This window comes from Euprymna scolopes, chromosome 6 (genome assembly GCF_053919585.1).
Source record: "Euprymna scolopes isolate OS-2025 chromosome 6, ASM5391958v1, whole genome shotgun sequence".
NCBI classification, from domain to species: domain Eukaryota; kingdom Metazoa; phylum Mollusca; class Cephalopoda; order Sepiida; family Sepiolidae; genus Euprymna; species Euprymna scolopes.
In genome coordinates, this window is record NC_136487.1 from 176,103,757 (window position 1) to 176,121,824 (window position 18,068).

Here is an 18,068-nt window from a genome sequence, read left to right on the forward strand (position 1 = left end):
CGAGGATCCGGATCCAATTCTGCAAGAGTACCATTTTTTTTTCATTTTCGCCTCTTTGTTTTTACTTTTTGGGGTGGATTGCTGTACTAAGAATATAAGAAACATGCATTTTCTCTTTTTATTAGAATTTTCCATTACATCAAATTAAGCCACACCAACGCGTCGCAGGGTACACTAGTATATATATATATATATATATATATATATATATATATATATATATATATATATGTGTGTGTGTGTGTGTGTGTGTGTGTGTGTGTGTTCACTACTTTGGGAAAAGAATATATATATATATATATATATATATATATATAAATGTAAATTTGGTTCGTTAAAAGTGAATAAAACCATATTTCTACGTTACCAATTTATTTGAAATTTTCAGACAACCCATCTTTAGAGTCGAGGGATGTTTTTATGTCATTAAAATAAATTTACCTCGCGAATTATTAAAATATTAAATAAAATATAAATATTTTTCGAAGTCGTTTCTGCGAGACTTGCTCGGTTTTATTTCTGGTAACTTCCGTTTCAACTACTAAAAAAACTTACTCATGCAGAGAGTGATCCGTGCTGAAATAATAACGTTATTATTTAAAAAGCCATTCTTAACATGGGGAAGGGAGGGTGTTTTGTACCTATTCTGTACTTTAACCTTACAATTGAATAAAAAAACGGTAAATTTAATTTTAATTTTAAATTCCTTTATTTATGTTAAGGCTTTTCACTCATGAAACATTACGTTTTAATTGTTTAGTTTCTTTTCACGGCATTGTTTACATAAAAAGTTTTAACTTTTTAAAAATGTTTCATTTTTACGACATGCCTCAACGTATTATAAACACCCTAACCTCCCCATGTTAAAAAAACGCCCTTCCATAAACCTCGAAAGCCGTTCTTAATATGGGGAGGTTGGGGGTGTTCATTCCGAAAGCCGTTTTAACATGGGGAAGTTAGGGTGTTTATAATATGCTGGGGTGAGTCGTAAAATTAACGAAGTTTCTATCTATTATTTATTGCAAAAATTGCTTGAAATTTATTTGACAAAAAAAGTGACATTTTGGAACTCCGTGGGCGTTGAGTTCCATGGCAACCAGCAGAAAAAAATAATAGTCGCTCCCTTAGTCTCCCACCCCACCCCGCACGTAACATATTTTATTTACTGACGTTTCCGTAACTAAACGATTATTTGTCACATTTACAAACATTTATTTATTTATTTATTTTGAAAAAAGTTTTACTTTTTATGAATATTAAAAGAAAAATGGGTACTCATGCAGAGAGTGATCCATGCTGAAATAATAACGTTATTATTTAAAAAGCCATTCTTAACATGGGGATGGGAGGGTGTTTTGTACCTATTCTGTACTTTAACCTTGCAATTGAATAAAAAACATATCATAAAACTTTAATTAAACGTGGAAATACGATTTAAAAATAGCGTGGATCACTCTCTGCATTAGCACCGAAAAATGTTACTAAACATTTATTAATTTCTCGCTTTTACAAACATTTGATTTTAAATTTCTTTTTAAATGACGACTTTTATCGACTTTTTTTTAAATATCCCCCCCCCAATGGTGTTTGTTCCGAAATCCGTTGTTAACATGGAGAGGTTCAGAGTGTTTATTCTGAAAGCCGTTCTTAACATTTGTGGAGGTGGACCTAATGTAAAAAATAAATAAATAAATAAATAAAAAAAAAAACTAAATCATTTACTGATAACTTCTCACTTTTACAAATATTTTTTAATTTATATGCGCGGATGAACAAATTGTTGAATAGTGCGAAAACAAAACGTTATTGTAATAAACTTCGGAATAATTTTTTGGGTAAATATTTACATTTAGGTCCACCTCTACAATTTTCTTTTTTAAATGACGACTTTTATTGATAAATAAATTTACTTCTCCGCAACTTTTATTGATAAATAAATCTACTTCTTTGCCACGGGCACTGAACCCCTCCTTTTTTGTAATAGTATTTTCGGGTGGGTATGCTGACAACAAATATCAGTTATTCTGGAAGCTGTTCTTAAGATGAGGATGTTGAAGGGTGATTATAAGGTGGACCTAATCTAAAACAAAAAAGAAAAAACAATTTTTTTATGCGCACATAAGCAACTATTTTTTTAAATTAACTTTTTTTTTTACTTTTTTATTTAAAAATTAGTAAATTTCAATGAATAGAATAATAAATCATTTATCATTAATATGTGTTTTTGGTTTTGTGTTGAATGAAACTTTTTTTTTTCATTACAGCAATAATGAACCAATTTAAATCTTCCGGCATGCCTTTAAGGGTTACGAAATTATCAATAAATCGTTTAGTTACTAAGCCAACGTCAGTAAATAAAAAAAATGTTACGTGCGCATGCATTAGCCTTGACTAGGGGGAGTGCTAAGGGAGCGACCATTAAATAATTATGCTGGTCGCCATGGAACTGAACGCCCGAGGAGTACCTAAAGTGGCACTTATGCACTTATGTTATCGTGCTATTTTTTAAAATAGTATTTTCATGTTAAATTCAATTTTTACAATATGTTTTCTTTTATTAATTTGTTAAGTGAAAGTACAGATAACCCGGTCGGTTTCTAATGTGAGGAAAATCTAGCCCCCCAAAAAGGGGTACTCTGGATAATAACAAAACATTAAAATTGCCCCAGTCTCGAAAGATTTCTTCTGTTTCTCTCCCCCTCTCTCTTCCTCTCTTAATATCTCTCTATCCATCTGTCCCTTTCCCTCTCTCAATCTATGTTTCTCTCTATATCACCCTCTCCATCTCTCTTTGAGCCCCTTTCTCTCTCTCTAACTCCCTCTATATCTCCTTTCCTCTGTCTCAGCCCTCTCTGTTCCTAACTCCCCCCTCTCTGTTTATCTATCAATCCCTTTATCTCTCTATCTCCTTCTCTTTCTCTATTTTCCTCTCACTTTCTCTTTTCTATCTATATATCTTCCTCTCTATCTGTCCATCTCTAATCCCTCATCCTATTTTAGTCTCCTAAATTAATTACAGTGAATAAGGCATTGTCAAAACATGGATAAATCCTATTTTAGTCACCTAATTTACTGACTGTGAGAATAGAAGTTATTTGGAAATTACTGCTACCTTGAACAGCACCAGAAGTAACTGGTAAAACCTTTCTAATTAAATTGATTTTGGCAGCCATTTGGTAACAAAATGACATAGCCTTAGCCCTTGCTGCATGAGGAATACCTGCGCCCTTGCTGCCAAGTAGAAGAACTTTTTATTCTACTTTAAAACATTCAATTTTTCAAAAATCTCATGTTTGACATCTCCAAAACATCCAATATGGGGAAAAATATTGCAGAAATGCAAACTTATTGTTTAGGATGAATGCACACTGGTACGCAAAAAATCACTTGAGGCTCTTGTGCGATCCTTGCAAGATTTGCGTGGCAATGTAAGACCATTTGGAAATGCAGTAATATTGCTTGCAGGAGATTTCAGACAAATGTTACCTGTTATTCTTCAATCAACATCAGCAGATGAAATAAATGCTTGCCTCAAATACTCTACTTTTTTGTTCCATGTGAAGACATTAAACTTAACTCAAAATATGCATGTACAGTTGCAGACTGTTTGATCCGCACAAGAACTTTTGCATCACTTGTGGGAAATTGGGTACGAAAAAATGCCAGCTGATCAAAGTTAAGGGCAAAATTCTTTGACTTTTAACTTCTGTAATTTCTGTAATTTTATTTCATCCAAAGAATAGTTAGTTTTAAAGGTTTTTGCAGATATTCAAATTATAAGAATTCCATTTGACTGAGTGAATGAGCTATTCTTGCAGGTCAATACAAAGATGTCCATGAACTTAACGCTATTATTCAATGTAAAATTCCAAGTGAGGTAGTCAAATACAAATCCATCGACACTGTTGTGAAAGCAGATAAAGTGGTTAATTATCCAACAGCTATATTTGCCAGGGATGCCACCGCATGTATTGCAACTGAAATTTGGTGTACTAATTATCATGTTGTGAAATATAAAACAATCCAAGCTTTGCAATGGCATATAGCTTGAAGTAAAAACAAATTTAACAAACAATATCATAGAAATAACAATCTTAACATGACCTTTCACAGATGAATATATCTTCATTCCATGCATTCCTATGATTCCACCGGATACATCATTACACTTTAGGAAATTGAACTTTCCAATTTTATAGTCATTTGCAATAACCATCAACAAAGCACAGGGAACAATCTTTACAATTGTGGGCCTTACAGTTACACACTGACTGTTTTTTCACATGGATAATTTATGTTACATATTCAAGAGTCACCAAACCGGAAAATCTCTATATCAGCTAAGAAAATGGAACAACAAAAACTGTACCCATGCAAAAAGGAAATTTAAACCTATAAGAAACATGCTTTTTCTCATTTTGGAACTTTTTCCATTGCGCCAATTTGAGCCACAGCAACGCGTGGCAGGGTACAGCTAGTATATATATATATATATATATATATATATATATATATATATATATATATATATATATATATATACTAGCTGTACCCTGAATATTGTGATAAGTGTTTCAGTGTGAACAGGTATGGTATAATAAATTATGGGGTTTATACATATATATCCCTACCAAACTATTCTGTCAATTTTCAGTATATAGACGTGAGATTTTACATAAAGGATATTGAGATTTGGGGTCAAAAATGAGGCCAAAGTTAAAAAAAATTTGACCTTAACGGTTACCACCAAATTACTCAGCCAATTTTTGGTCTAAACATTTGAAATTTTACATAAAGTGTATTCAGACATACGGTAAACTTTGTTTATCGATTTTAGCCGTAAATGTGGCTATCAAGGGGATAAAGTTAAAAAAAGGTTGACTTTTGTGGTCTCTAGCAAACTATTCAGCCAATTTTTAGTCTAATCATTTAAAAATTTACATAAATGGTATTCAGACATGCAGCAAGCTTTTAAGAGGTCAAAGTTGAGAGAGTTGACCTTTATAGACTCTACTAAACTCCTCCGCTAATATATATATATATATATATATATATATATATATATATATATATATATATACATACACAGTTTAGGTATTTATATTCGCATTATACATGAAAGCATTTTCTCAGCCGTCCACCCTGAAAGAATGCGTGCTATTGTGTAGTACTTGCCTCCAGCCGTTGTTAAGATCGGAGCTGAATAGAGCTGATATGATTATTCCAATTAAAATGCCGATGGTTAAGAATGGTTGACTTGTTCCAATAAGGCGGCCACGTATATTGATAGGAGAACATTCAGCCACGTACACAGCTGTGTTAGCAGAAGCAATTCCTGTAAAATAAAATGACAACATTTACCATTCAAAGAAACATTATGCGATTGTTACATACGGATACACAGGTATACATGTAGAAACACAATAATATGCATTTTATATACATATATAAACATTAAAGAAATATTTTTGAAAGCAACTGATATATATATATATATATATATATATATATATATATATATATACTAGCAAAAGTACCCGTCGTTGACTGGGTTCAAAACAGCCTACGGAAAATGGACTCTGATTTATGAAAGTATGATAGGTTATGAAAAGGAACGGTTGTAGAGAGATAGCTTCGAATTTGGAGGTATCAAAACCAAAGCAAAATATGATGAAAGTAAAAATAAAATAGATAAACCCCATAATTTATTATACCATACCTGTTCACACTGAAACACTTATCACAATATTCTGTGGATCTATATTAAAAAACCTTGTTAAACTTTGTGACATATTTCCATTCGATGGGGGTCAGGCTCGAACGAACACCCCATAATTTTATTATACCATATTTCTTCAAACTGAAATATAATTATCAAAGTATACTGACGCAGATAGATATAAAAAGTCTTTATTAAAGTTTGTGCCTATTTTCATTCTATGGAGGCCAGGCGCGAACGCAGACACCACAATTTTATTATACCTCCTTATTTAAGTTAAAACATATTTATCAAAGTATTGTTATGTACATCTATATCAAAAACACTTGTAAACGTTTTTTTTTAAGTTTTAATTTTTTATTTCCATACATTGTGGCCCATGCGCTTACGCAGACCCCACAATTGTAATGAATCATCATTATGCCAGATCAAACATACCCAGTCTTATTTCTCGATACATCTTCTATCATTATATGTAATCAGTTTTCTATAATAGTCAACCATATAGGAGCCTATTCGTGACCAGACACACACACATACGTTCAGCTTTATATATATATATATATATATATATATATATATATATATATATATATATATATATATATATATATATATATATATAATGTATAGTGGTACAAAATGTCATTAAAACTTTAAAAAGGATAAGTGCTATCATTATATAAAATTTGGAGAAGATTAACGGGAAAAATACACGGGAGAAAAATTGTCAAGTTATTCGAATATAAAAATTACAAACCTCGAGGAACGTTTCAACCGACCTTTTTCAAGCGATAACATCGGTAACGATTAAAATATAACGATTTACACATAACTGAAAATGGAGACGAGGGGAGTGGTAAAACCAAAGTGTTATGTTTTCATTTAAATTGTTTTGTTCTTACTATTAAAAAGAAAATAGATATGCAAATTCAGTTTCTTGCCACGTGATTTTGCACGCGTTCCTTTTTCTTTAAAAGACTGAGTTCTTTCTCTCTTGCTTTGAATTTTGTTCAATAAAGCCCTGGAAAGAGGTTTTGTTTTACATCTTCATTTACTTTAAACATTACACAAAGAATAAAATAACACGCGGAAAATTAAGTAAACGAATCACCCGTGAAGGTTGTCCATAATTCAGAACTCGAGACGGATGAAGAAAAAAACTTGTCTGCAAATAAGTGCAGAAACAAGGAATATTGACGCAATGTAGGCTTTTTTTGTTGTTGCTAATTAGAGCTCTTTAAAAAGGTCTAATTTATGCGACAGCTCTCTTTGCCTACAGAGAGATGGTCTACGTATTAGTACACTTACTGCCTCCAAAATATTGAGATGCTGTTTGGAACGGACCTTGTGTACAATGCGAAAACAGCCAGCCGAATACGCTTCAGCACATGTTTTATTGTCATACAAGTGCGCACCAATTGATGACTCATGTGTTCTGTGAACGTCCGGATGTGTTCAGTAATGTGTTTATTCTCGATCTCTGGGACTTTAGAAAACACGAAGGGACATGCTGTGCCAATCTGACTCCCAGAGGTTGAAACGTACGACCCACGTAGTCAGCATTACACTGGTATACAACTAAACTTGTTTTGTAGTGTGGGAAGTGCAATTTTCTTAATACCACATTTACCTCGTTTTCATTTTGTTGGCTTCAGATAATCATGTGAGAATTAAGTGAGATTTTTTGAAAAATAGTGTTTTGAAACTTCTGTCGATCTTGTAGGATAGAGAATTAATTGTATTGGGAATTCTGTATTGTATTTGGGAATTCTGATTGAAAAGAAATAGTTTAGTTGAGGACTAACTAAATTTGGAAAAGAAGAGAAATATCAGAAAAATGGATATGTGGAAAGGATCTGACCTTTCTTTTACTCAATGAGGTGTGAGAGAAATCTGGAGATTGTTTTTTTTAATTAGCAGATAGCTGGATAAAAATGTGGGTGTCAATAATGAAAGAATTCCCCAGTTTTAAATGTAGGAAGAAATCAAGTAACCACAAACCACAAACCACTGACAGCTGACAAACAGCACACCTGAGCGGAGTGGGGATACCAATGAGTGCCCTCTACCAAAACTTGGATAGCGTGCATGAGTTGCAACCATCGACAAAACCCAAGGTTACAAGCAGGGACCCCAAACTCAGTCCCTAAGCCATTATTAAAAAAGAAAAAAGAATGAAAAACAAGTATCAAAAGCGCAAATATTTTTCTGATTGTTTATGATTTATGAGAAAGAGAAAATGAGCAAGTAGTTTAAAGGGTGTATGAGCCCTCCTTTGATAGTGAACTGAACATGGTTATCTTTTCACGGTTGCATGCACCTAGGTTAAGTCATAGAGAAGGACCGAAAATGAAAAAAAAATGTTTTGCATGCACATAAAGTCGTGAAGATAGACTGAAAGTAAAGAAGAAAAAAAAATGAAAGAAACCCCATGTTTGCATGTACATGGTTTGATGAGTTACAGTCATACAGAAGGACTGAAAATAAAGAAGAGAAACTGTTTTGCTTGTACGTAGTTGCAGTCACCTTAAAAGGATTAGTAAAGTGAAAAAAGGGAGTTTATCAATTGAAAAAATGCATGTGTAGGCGAATATAAAAATCCATAACTCGTGAGCTGTGGAAGCTTATAATTGCATGGGTGCATGTTTAATTATTGAATGAGTGCCATTTTCTCTGATGATAAGAACCATGAACTACATACAAGTACTTATGCACGGATACATACTACATTATAATATACACAGCAGTACAACCAGAACCATTGGACCAGAACATTTTTGCATGCTAAATGGACAATTTTTGTCAGTTGCTTTTTATTGACTGATTGTAGAATTACTAGTTAGGTCCAGGCTTCTGGTGCAGGTCGCATATATGCCAATTATGACTAATTGACAAGTGAAAGGAAGGGGCGGATATGACGAGATCCCTGGCGACACCAGATGATCTTGCTTTTCAAATAGAGGAAGAGAAGTGGAACAAGAGATTGATTTTCTAGTTGGATTTGGTAAAAAAATATGAATTTTAACTACTAATTGAGTGAGACAGGTACAATGAATTGGGTTCAAAAGTTCTGCTTTGGTGTCTGTGAGATGTTGTCATTTCGGTCCACCTGTTATATTTAACTACCAAGCCACTAAGCCACCAAGCCAGTGATAAGTTGGACAGATAAATAAATAAAATTGAACCTAGGGAGAGATATTGTCACGAAAGACGAAGAAGGCGTTCACAAGAAAGAAGAAATGAAAAGAATCTAAAATAAGGGGATAGAGAAAGGAGTCACGAGAGAAGAAAAAAGAACAAGATTAATAGGGAACGAAGAGAAAGAGAGAAAGAGAAGAAAAAAGAATAAGATAAATAGGGAACGAAGAGAAAGAGAGAAAGAGAAGAAAAAAGAATAAGATTAATAGGGAACGAAGAGAAAGAGAGAAAGAGAAGGAAAAAGAAAAAGATTAATAGGGAACGAAGAGAAAGAGAGAAAGAGAAGAAAAAAGAATAAGATAAATAGGGAACGAAGAGAAAGAGAGAAAGAGAAGAAAAAAGAATAAGATTAATAGGGAACGAAGAGAAAGAGAAGGAAAAAGAAAAAGATTAATAGGGAACGAAGAGAAAGAGAGAAAGAGAAGAAAAAAGAATAAGATTAATAGGGAACGAAGAGAAAGAGAGAAAGAGAAGAAAAAAGAATAAGATTAATAGGGAACGAAGAGAAAGAGAGAAAGAGAAGAAAAAAGAATAAGATTAATAGGGAACGAAGAGAAAGAGAGAAAGAGAAGAAAAAAGAATAAGATTAATAGGGAACGAAGAGAAAGAGAGAAAGAGAAGAAAAAAGAATAAGATTAATAGGGAACGAAGAGAAAGAGAGAAAGAGAAGAAAAAAGAATAAGATTAATAGGGAACGAAGAGAAAGAGAGAAAGAGAAGAAAAAAGAATAAGATTAATAGGGAACGAAGAGAAAGAGAGAAAGAGAAAAAAAGAATAAGATTAATAGGGAACGAAGAGAAAGAGAGAAAGAGAAGAAAAAAGAATAACATTAATAGGGAACGAAGAGAAAGAGAGAAAGAGAAGAAAAAAGAATAAGATTAATAGGGAACGAAGAGAAAGAGAGAAAGAGAAGAAAAAAGAATAACATTAATAGGGAACGAAGAGAAAGAGAGAAAGAGAAGAAAAAAGAATAAGATTAATAGGGAACGAAGAGAAAGAGAGAAAGAGAAGAAAAAAGAATAAGATTAATAGGGAACGAAGAGAAAGAGAGAAAGAGAAGAAAAAGAATAAGATTAATAGGGAACGAAGAGAAAGAGAGAAAGAGAAGAAAAAAGAATAAGATTAATAGGGAACGAAGAGAAAGAGAGAAAGAGAAGAAAAAAGAATAAGATTAATAGGGAACGAAGAGAAAGAGAGAAAGAGAAGAAAAAAGAATAAGATTAATAGGGAACGAAGAGAAAGAGAGAAAGAGAAGAAAAAAGAATAAGATTAATAGGGAACGAAGAGAAAGAGAGAAAGAGAAGAAAAAAGAATAACATTAATAGGGAACGAAGAGAAAGAGAGAAAGAGAAGAAAAAAGAATAACATTAATAGGGAACGAAGAGAAAGAGAGAAAGAGAATAAAAAAGAATAACATTAATAGGGAACGAAGAGAAAGAGAGAAAGAGAAGAAAAAAGAATAAGATTAATAGGGAACGAAGAGAAAGAGAAGAAAAAAGAATAAGATTAATAGGGAACGAAGAGAAAGAGAGAAAGAGAAGAAAAAAGAATAAGAGTAATAGGGAACGAAGAGAAAGAGAGAAAGAGAAGACAAAAGAATAACATTAATAGGGAACGAAGAGAAAGAGAGAAAGAGAATAAAAAAGAATAACATTAATAGGGAACGAAGAGAAAGAGAGAAAGAGAAGAAAAAAGAATAAGATTAATAGGGAACGAAGAGAAAGAGAAGAAAAAAGAATAAGATTAATAGGGAACGAAGAGAAAGAGAGAAAGAGAAGAAAAAAGAATAAGATTAATAGGGAACGAAGAGAAAGAGAGAAAGAGAATAAAAAAGAATAACATTAATAGGGAACGAAGAGAAAGAGAGAAAGAGAATAAAAAAGAATAACATTAATAGGGAACGAAGAGAAAGAGAGAAAGAGAAGAAAAAAGAATAAGATTAATAGGGAACGAAGAGAAAGAGAAGAAAAAAGAATAAGATTAATAGGGAACGAAGAGAAAGAGAGAAAGAGAAGAAAAAAGAATAAGATTAATAGGGAACGAAGAGAAAGAGAAGAAAAAAGAATAAGATTAATAGGGAACGAAGAGAAAGAGAAGAAAAAAGAATAAGATTAATAGGGAACGAAGAGAAAGAGAAGAGAAGAAAAAAGAATAAGATTAATAGGGAACGAAGAGAAAGAGAGAAAGAGAAGAAAAAAGAATAAGATTAATAGGGAACGAAGAGAAAGAGAGAAAGAGAAGAAAAAAGAATAAGATTAATAGGGAACGAAGAGAAAGAGAGAAAGAGAAGAAAAAAGAATAAGATTAATAGGGAACGAAGAGAAAGAGAGAAAGAGAAGGAAAAAGAAAAAGATTAATAGGGAACGAAGAGAAAGAGAGAAAGAGAAGAAAAAAGAATAAGATTAATAGGGAACGAAGAGAAAGAGAGAAAGAGAAGAAAAAAGAATAAGATTAATAGGGAACGAAGAGAAAGAGAGAAAGAGAAGAAAAAAGAATAAGATTAATAGGGAACGAAGAGAAAGAGAGAAAGAGAAGAAAAAAGAATAAGATTAATAGGGAACGAAGAGGAAGAGAGAAAGAGAAGAAAAAAGAATAAGATTAATAGGGAACGAAGAGAAAGAGAGAAAGAGAAGAAAAAAGAATAAGATTAATAGGGAACGAAGAGAAAGAGAGAAAGAGAAGAAAAAAGAATAAGATTAATAGGGAACGAAGAGAAAGAGAGAAAGAGAAAAAAAGAATAAGATTAATAGGGAACGAAGAGAAAGAGAGAAAGAGAAGAAAAAAGAATAACATTAATAGGGAACGAAGAGAAAGAGAGAAAGAGAATAAAAAAGAATAACATTAATAGGGAACGAAGAGAAAGAGAGAAAGAGAAGAAAAAAGAATAAGATTAATAGGGAACGAAGAGAAAGAGAAGAAAAAAGAATAAGATTAATAGGGAACGAAGAGAAAGAGAGAAAGAGAAGAAAAAAGAATAAGAGTAATAGGGAACGAAGAGAAAGAGAGAAAAAGAAGAAAAAAGAATAACATTAATAGGGAACGAAGAGAAAGAGAGAAAGAGAATAAAAAAGAATAACATTAATAGGGAACGAAGAGAAAGAGAGAAAGAGAAGAAAAAAGAATAAGATTAATAGGGAACGAAGAGAAAGAGAAGAAAAAAGAATAAGATTAATAGGGAACGAAGAGAAAGAGAGAAAGAGAAGAAAAAAGAATAAGATTAATAGGGAACGAAGAGAAAGAGAGAAAGAGAAGAAAAAAGAATAACATTAATAGGGAACGAAGAGAAAGAGAGAAAGAGAATAAAAAAGAATAACATTAAAAGGGAACGAAGAGAAAGAGAGAAAGAGAAGAAAAAAGAATAACATTAATAGGGAACGAAGAGAAAGAGAAGAAAAAAGAATAAGATTAATAGGGAACGAAGAGAAAGAGAGAAAGAGAAGAAAAAAGAATAAGATTAATAGGGAACGAAGAGAAAGAGAAGAAAAAAGAATAAGATTAATAGGGAACGAAGAGAAAGAGAAGAAAAAAGAATAAGATTAATAGGGAACGAAGAGAAAGAGAAGAAAAAAGAATAAGATTAATAGGGAACGAAGAGAAAGAGAGAAAGAGAAGAAAAAAGAATAAGATTAATAGGGAACGAAGAGAAAGAGAGAAAGAGAAGAAAAAAGAATAAGATTAATAGGGAACGAAGAGAAAGAGAGAAAGAGAAGAAAAAAGAATAAAATTAATAGGGAACGAAGAGAAAGAGAAGAAAAAAGAATAAGATTAATAGGGAACGAAGAGAAAGAGAAGAAAAAAGAATAAGATTAATAGGGAACGAAGAGAAAGAGACGAAAAAAGAATAAAATTAATAGGGAACGAAGAGAAAGAGAAGAAAAAAGAATAAGATTAATAGGGAACGAAGAGAAAGAGAAGAAAAATAAATAAGATTAATAGGGAACGAAGAGAAAGAGAGAAAGAGAAGAAAAAAGAATAACATTAATAGGGAACGAAGAGAAAGAGAGAAAGAGAATAAAAAAGAATAACATTAATAGGGAACGAAGAGAAAGAGAGAAAGAGAAGAAAAAAGAATAAGATTAATAGGGAACGAAGAGAAAGAGAAGAAAAAAGAATAAGATTAATAGGGAACGAAGAGAAAGAGAGAAAGAGAAGAAAAAAGAATAAGATTAATAGGGAACGAAGAGAAAGAGAGAAAGAGAAGAAAAAAGAATAACATTAATAGGGAACGAAGAGAAAGAGAGAAAGAGAATAAAAAAGAATAACATTAAAAGGGAACGAAGAGAAAGAGAGAAAGAGAAGAAAAAAGAATAACATTAATAGGGAACGAAGAGAAAGAGAAGAAAAAAGAATAAGATTAATAGGGAACGAAGAGAAAGAGAGAAAGAGAAGAAAAAAGAATAAGATTAATAGGGAACGAAGAGAAAGAGAAGAAAAAAGAATAAGATTAATAGGGAACGAAGAGAAAGAGAAGAAAAAAGAATAAGATTAATAGGGAACGAAGAGAAAGAGAAGAAAAAAGAATAAGATTAATAGGGAACGAAGAGAAAGAGAGAAAGAGAAGAAAAAAGAATAAGATTAATAGGGAACGAAGAGAAAGAGAGAAAGAGAAGAAAAAAGAATAAGATTAATAGGGAACGAAGAGAAAGAGAGAAAGAGAAGAAAAAAGAATAAAATTAATAGGGAACGAAGAGAAAGAGAAGAAAAAAGAATAAGATTAATAGGGAACGAAGAGAAAGAGAAGAAAAAAGAATAAGATTAATAGGGAACGAAGAGAAAGAGACGAAAAAAGAATAAAATTAATAGGGAACGAAGAGAAAGAGAAGAAAAAAGAATAAGATTAATAGGGAACGAAGAGAAAGAGAAGAAAAAAGAATAAGATTAATAGGGAACGAAGAGAAAGAGAGAAAGAGAAGAAAAAAGAATAAGATTAATAGGGAACGAAGAGAAAGAGAGAAAGAGAAGAAAAAAGAATAAGATTAATAGGGAACGAAGAGAAAGAGAGAAAGAGAAGAAAAAAGAATAACATTAATAGGGAACGAAGAGAAAGAGAGAAAGAGAAGAAAAAAGAATAAGATTAATAGGGAACGAAGAGAAAGAGAAGAAAAAAGAATAAAATTAATAGGGAACGAAGAGAAAGAGAAGAAAAAAGAATAAGATTAATAGGGAACGAAGAGAAAGAGAGAAAGAGAAGAAAAAAGAATAAGATTAATAGGGAACGAAGAGAAAGAGAGAAAGAGAAGAAAAAAGAATAAGATTAATAGGGAACGAAGAGAAAGAGAGAAAGAGAAGAAAAAAGAATAAGATTAATAGGGAACGAAGAGAAAGAGAAGAAAAAAGAATAAGATAAATAGGGAACGAAGAGAAAGAGAGAAAGAGAAGAAAAATATAAGATTAATAGGGAACGAAGAGAAAGAGAGAAAGAGAAGAAAAAAGAATAAGATTAATAGGGAACGAAGAGAAAGAGAGAAAGAGAAGAAAAAAGAATAAGATTAATAGGGAACGAAGAGAAAGAGAGAAAGAGAAGAAAAAAGAATAAGATTAATAGGGAACGAAGAGAAAGAGAGAAAGAGAAGAAAAAAGAATAAGATAAATAGGGAACGAAGAGAAAGAGAGAAAGAGAATAAAAAAGAATAACATTAATAGGGAACGAAGAGAAAGAGAGAAAGAGAATAAAAAAGAATAACATTAATAGGGAACGAAGAGAAAGAGAGAAAGAGAAGAAAAAGAATAAGATTAATAGGGAACGAAGAGAAAGAGAGAAAGAGAATAAAAAAGAATAACATTAATAGGGAACGAAGAGAAAGAGAGAAAGAGAAGAAAAAAGAATAAGATTAATAGGGAACGAAGAGAAAGAGAGAAAGAGAAGAAAAAAGAATAAGATAAATAGGGAACGAAGAGAAAGAGAGAAAGAGAATAAAAAAGAATAACATTAATAGGGAACGAAGAGAAAGAGAGAAAGAGAAGAAAAAAGAATAAGATTAATAGGGAACGAAGAGAAAGAGAGAAAGAGAAGAAAAAAGAATAAGATTAATAGGGAACGAAGAGAAAGAGAGAAAGAGAAGAAAAAAGAATAAGATTAATAGGGAACGAAGAGAAAGAGAGAAAGAGAATAAAAAAGAATAACATTAATAGGGAACGAAGAGAAAGAGAGAAAGAGAATAAAAAAGAATAACATTAATAGGGAACGAAGAGAAAGAGAGAAAGAGAAGAAAAAAGAATAACATTAATAGGGAACGAAGAGAAAGAGAGAAAGAGAAGAAAAAAGAATAACATTAATAGGGAACGAAGAGAAAGAGAGAAAGAGAAGAAAAAAGAATAACATTAATAGGGAACGAAGAGAAAGAGAGAAAGAGAATAAAAAAGAATAAGATTAATAGGGAACGAAGAGAAAGAGAGAAAGAGAATAAAAAAGAATAACATTAATAGGGAACGAAGAGAAAGAGAGAAAGAGAAGAAAAAAGAATAAGATAAATAGGGAACGAAGAGAAAGAGAGAAAGAGAAGAAAAAAGAATAAGATAAATAGGGAACGAAGAGAAAGAGAGAAAGAGAATAAAAAAGAATAACATTAATAGGGAACGAAGAGAAAGAGAGAAAGAGAAGAAAAAAGAATAAGATTAATAGGGAACGAAGAGAAAGAGAGAAAGAGAAGAAAAAAGAATAAGATTAATAGGGAACGAAGAGAAAGAGAGAAAGAGAAGAAAAAAGAATAAGATTAATAGGGAACGAAGAGAAAGAGAGAAAGAGAAGAAAAAAGAATAACATTAATAGGGAACGAAGAGAAAGAGAGAAAGAGAATAAAAAAGAATAACATTAATAGGGAACGAAGAGAAAGAGAGAAAGAGAAGAAAAAAGAATAAGATTTATAGGGAACGAAGAGAAAGAGAGAAAGAGAAGAAAAAAGAATAAGATTAATAGGGAACGAAGAGAAAGAGAAGAAAAAAGAATAAGATAAATAGGGAACGAAGAGAAAGAGAGAAAGAGAAGAAAAAATATAAGATTAATAGGGAACGAAGAGAAAGAGAGAAAGAGAAGAAAAAAGAATAAGATTAATAGGGAACGAAGAGAAAGAGAGAAAGAGAAGAAAAAAGAATAAGATTAATAGGGAACGAAGAGAAAGAGAGAAAAAGAAGAAAAAGGAATAAGATAATGGAAAAAAGATAGAATAACTCCAGAAAGGTGGAAGGGGAACTACTGATTTGATAAAAACGATTGACTTTTTGGAGTTAGGGTCTTTGGGCCTCTTTTTACTGACTTGCATCGAGGTGTCTACATCGATCTCACCCCATCTGGGCGGGGGGGGGGCGAAACCTCATAAGAGCTAAGTTGGAAAGCTCTTATTCTTTGCTGGGAAATTAATTAGAGAAACTTAAGTTATACAACCTGCATCATGAAGCTCGGATCAAGAAACTCGACTTTTAAACAAGTGTAGAACGATTTATGAATAATTATTTTGTTGGTTTTTACGAAAATGAACCAGAGTTTTTCTTTCTTTCTCGATTGCCGGCCTGAATGAAGATTTCTTTCAGGTATGCCCTGACGCCAGATGATGAAAGAGATCGACTGGAGCCAGCACGAAGCCAGAGTGACGGCCGAAATCGACAATGTTGCCACACGGACATAGGGTCATGCACATTTCGCATGCCCTGAGCAGCAGAAGGATATTTTCCAGTGACCAGTGAGAGTCTGATGACCCTAAAGGGGTCCACCACTAGACAAGTAAGAATGTAGCCCTGTTGGGTTGCATCCATGGTCCTGTGAACTGAGAGATACGAACACGGACAGAAGTGCATCACAAGTATGCCCCGGTAACCAGGTTAGCGACGGATGCGGCCCAGCCCTCTGAGAGGGGGGTTAGGGTTATAATGTAAAAAATCACACTTTTTTTACTGTTGAGGTCACTAAATGTCAAAAATCACACTTTTTCACTGTTGAGGTCACTAAATGTAAAAAATCACATTTTTTCACTGTTAAGGTCACTAAATGTAAAAAATCACACTTTTTCACTGTTGAGGTCACTAAATGTAAAAAATCACACTTTTTTTACTGTTTAGGTCACTAAATGTCAAAAATCACATTTTTTCACTGTTGAGGTCACTAAATGTAAAAAATCACATTTTTTCACTGTTAAGGTCACTAAATGTAAAAAATCACACTTTTTCACTGTTGAGGTCACTAAATGTAAAAAATCACACTTTTTCACTGTTAAGGTCACTAAATGTAAAAAATCACACTTTTTCACTGTTGAGGTCCCTAAATGCAAACCATCATACTTTTTCACTGTTGAGGTCACTAAATGCAAAAAATCACACTTTTTCACTGTTGAGGTCACTAAATGTCAAAAATCACACTTTTTTACTGTTGAGGTCACTAAATGTCAAAAATCACACTTTTTCACTGTTGAGGTCACTAAATGTAAAAAATCACATTTTTTACTGTTGAGGTCACTAAATGTCAAAAATCACACTTTTTCACTGTTGAGGTCACTAAATGTCAAAAATCACACTTTTTCACTGTTGAGGTCACTAAATGTCAAAAATCACACTTTTTCACTGTTGAGGTCACTAAATGTCAAAAATCACACTTTTTCACTGTTGAGGTCACTAAATGTCAAAAATCACACTTTTTCACTGTTGAGGTCACTAAATGTCAAAAATCACACTTTTTTACTGTTGAGGTAACAAAATGTCAAAAATCACACTTTTTCACTGTTGAGGTCACTAAATGTCAAAAATCACACTTTTTCACTGTTAAGGTCACTAAATGTCAAAAATCACACTTTTTCACTGTTGAGGTCCCTAAATGCAAAAAATCACACTTTTTCACTGTTGAGGTCACTAAATGTCAAAAATCACACTTTTTCACTGTTGAGGTCACTAAATGTCAAAAATCACACTTTTTTACTGTTGAGGTCCCTAAATGCAAAAATCACACTTTTTCACTGTTGAGGTCACTAAATGTAAAAAATCACACTTTTTCACTGTTGAGGTCACTAAATGTAAAAAATCACACTTTTTTACTGTTGAGGTCACTAAATGTCAAAAATCACACTTTTTTACTGTCGAGGTCACTAAATGTCAAAAATCACACTTTTTCACTGTTGAGGTCACTAAATGTCAAAAATCACACTTTTTCACTGTTGAGGTCACT

The 18,068-nt window shown here is 32.3% G+C and overlaps 1 protein-coding gene across 1 annotated transcript in view; it reads right to left on the reverse strand.

The window, feature by feature from the left end:
- LOC145278291 (proton myo-inositol cotransporter-like) overlaps nt 1-18,068 on the reverse strand; it is a 129,999-nt gene that overhangs the window by 108,011 nt on the left and 3,920 nt on the right. The window contains exon 2 of the mRNA XM_080130584.1: nt 5,176-5,335. Coding sequence (XP_079986710.1) covers nt 5,176-5,335 — 160 coding nt within the window. The remainder of the gene's footprint in view (nt 1-5,175; nt 5,336-18,068) is intronic.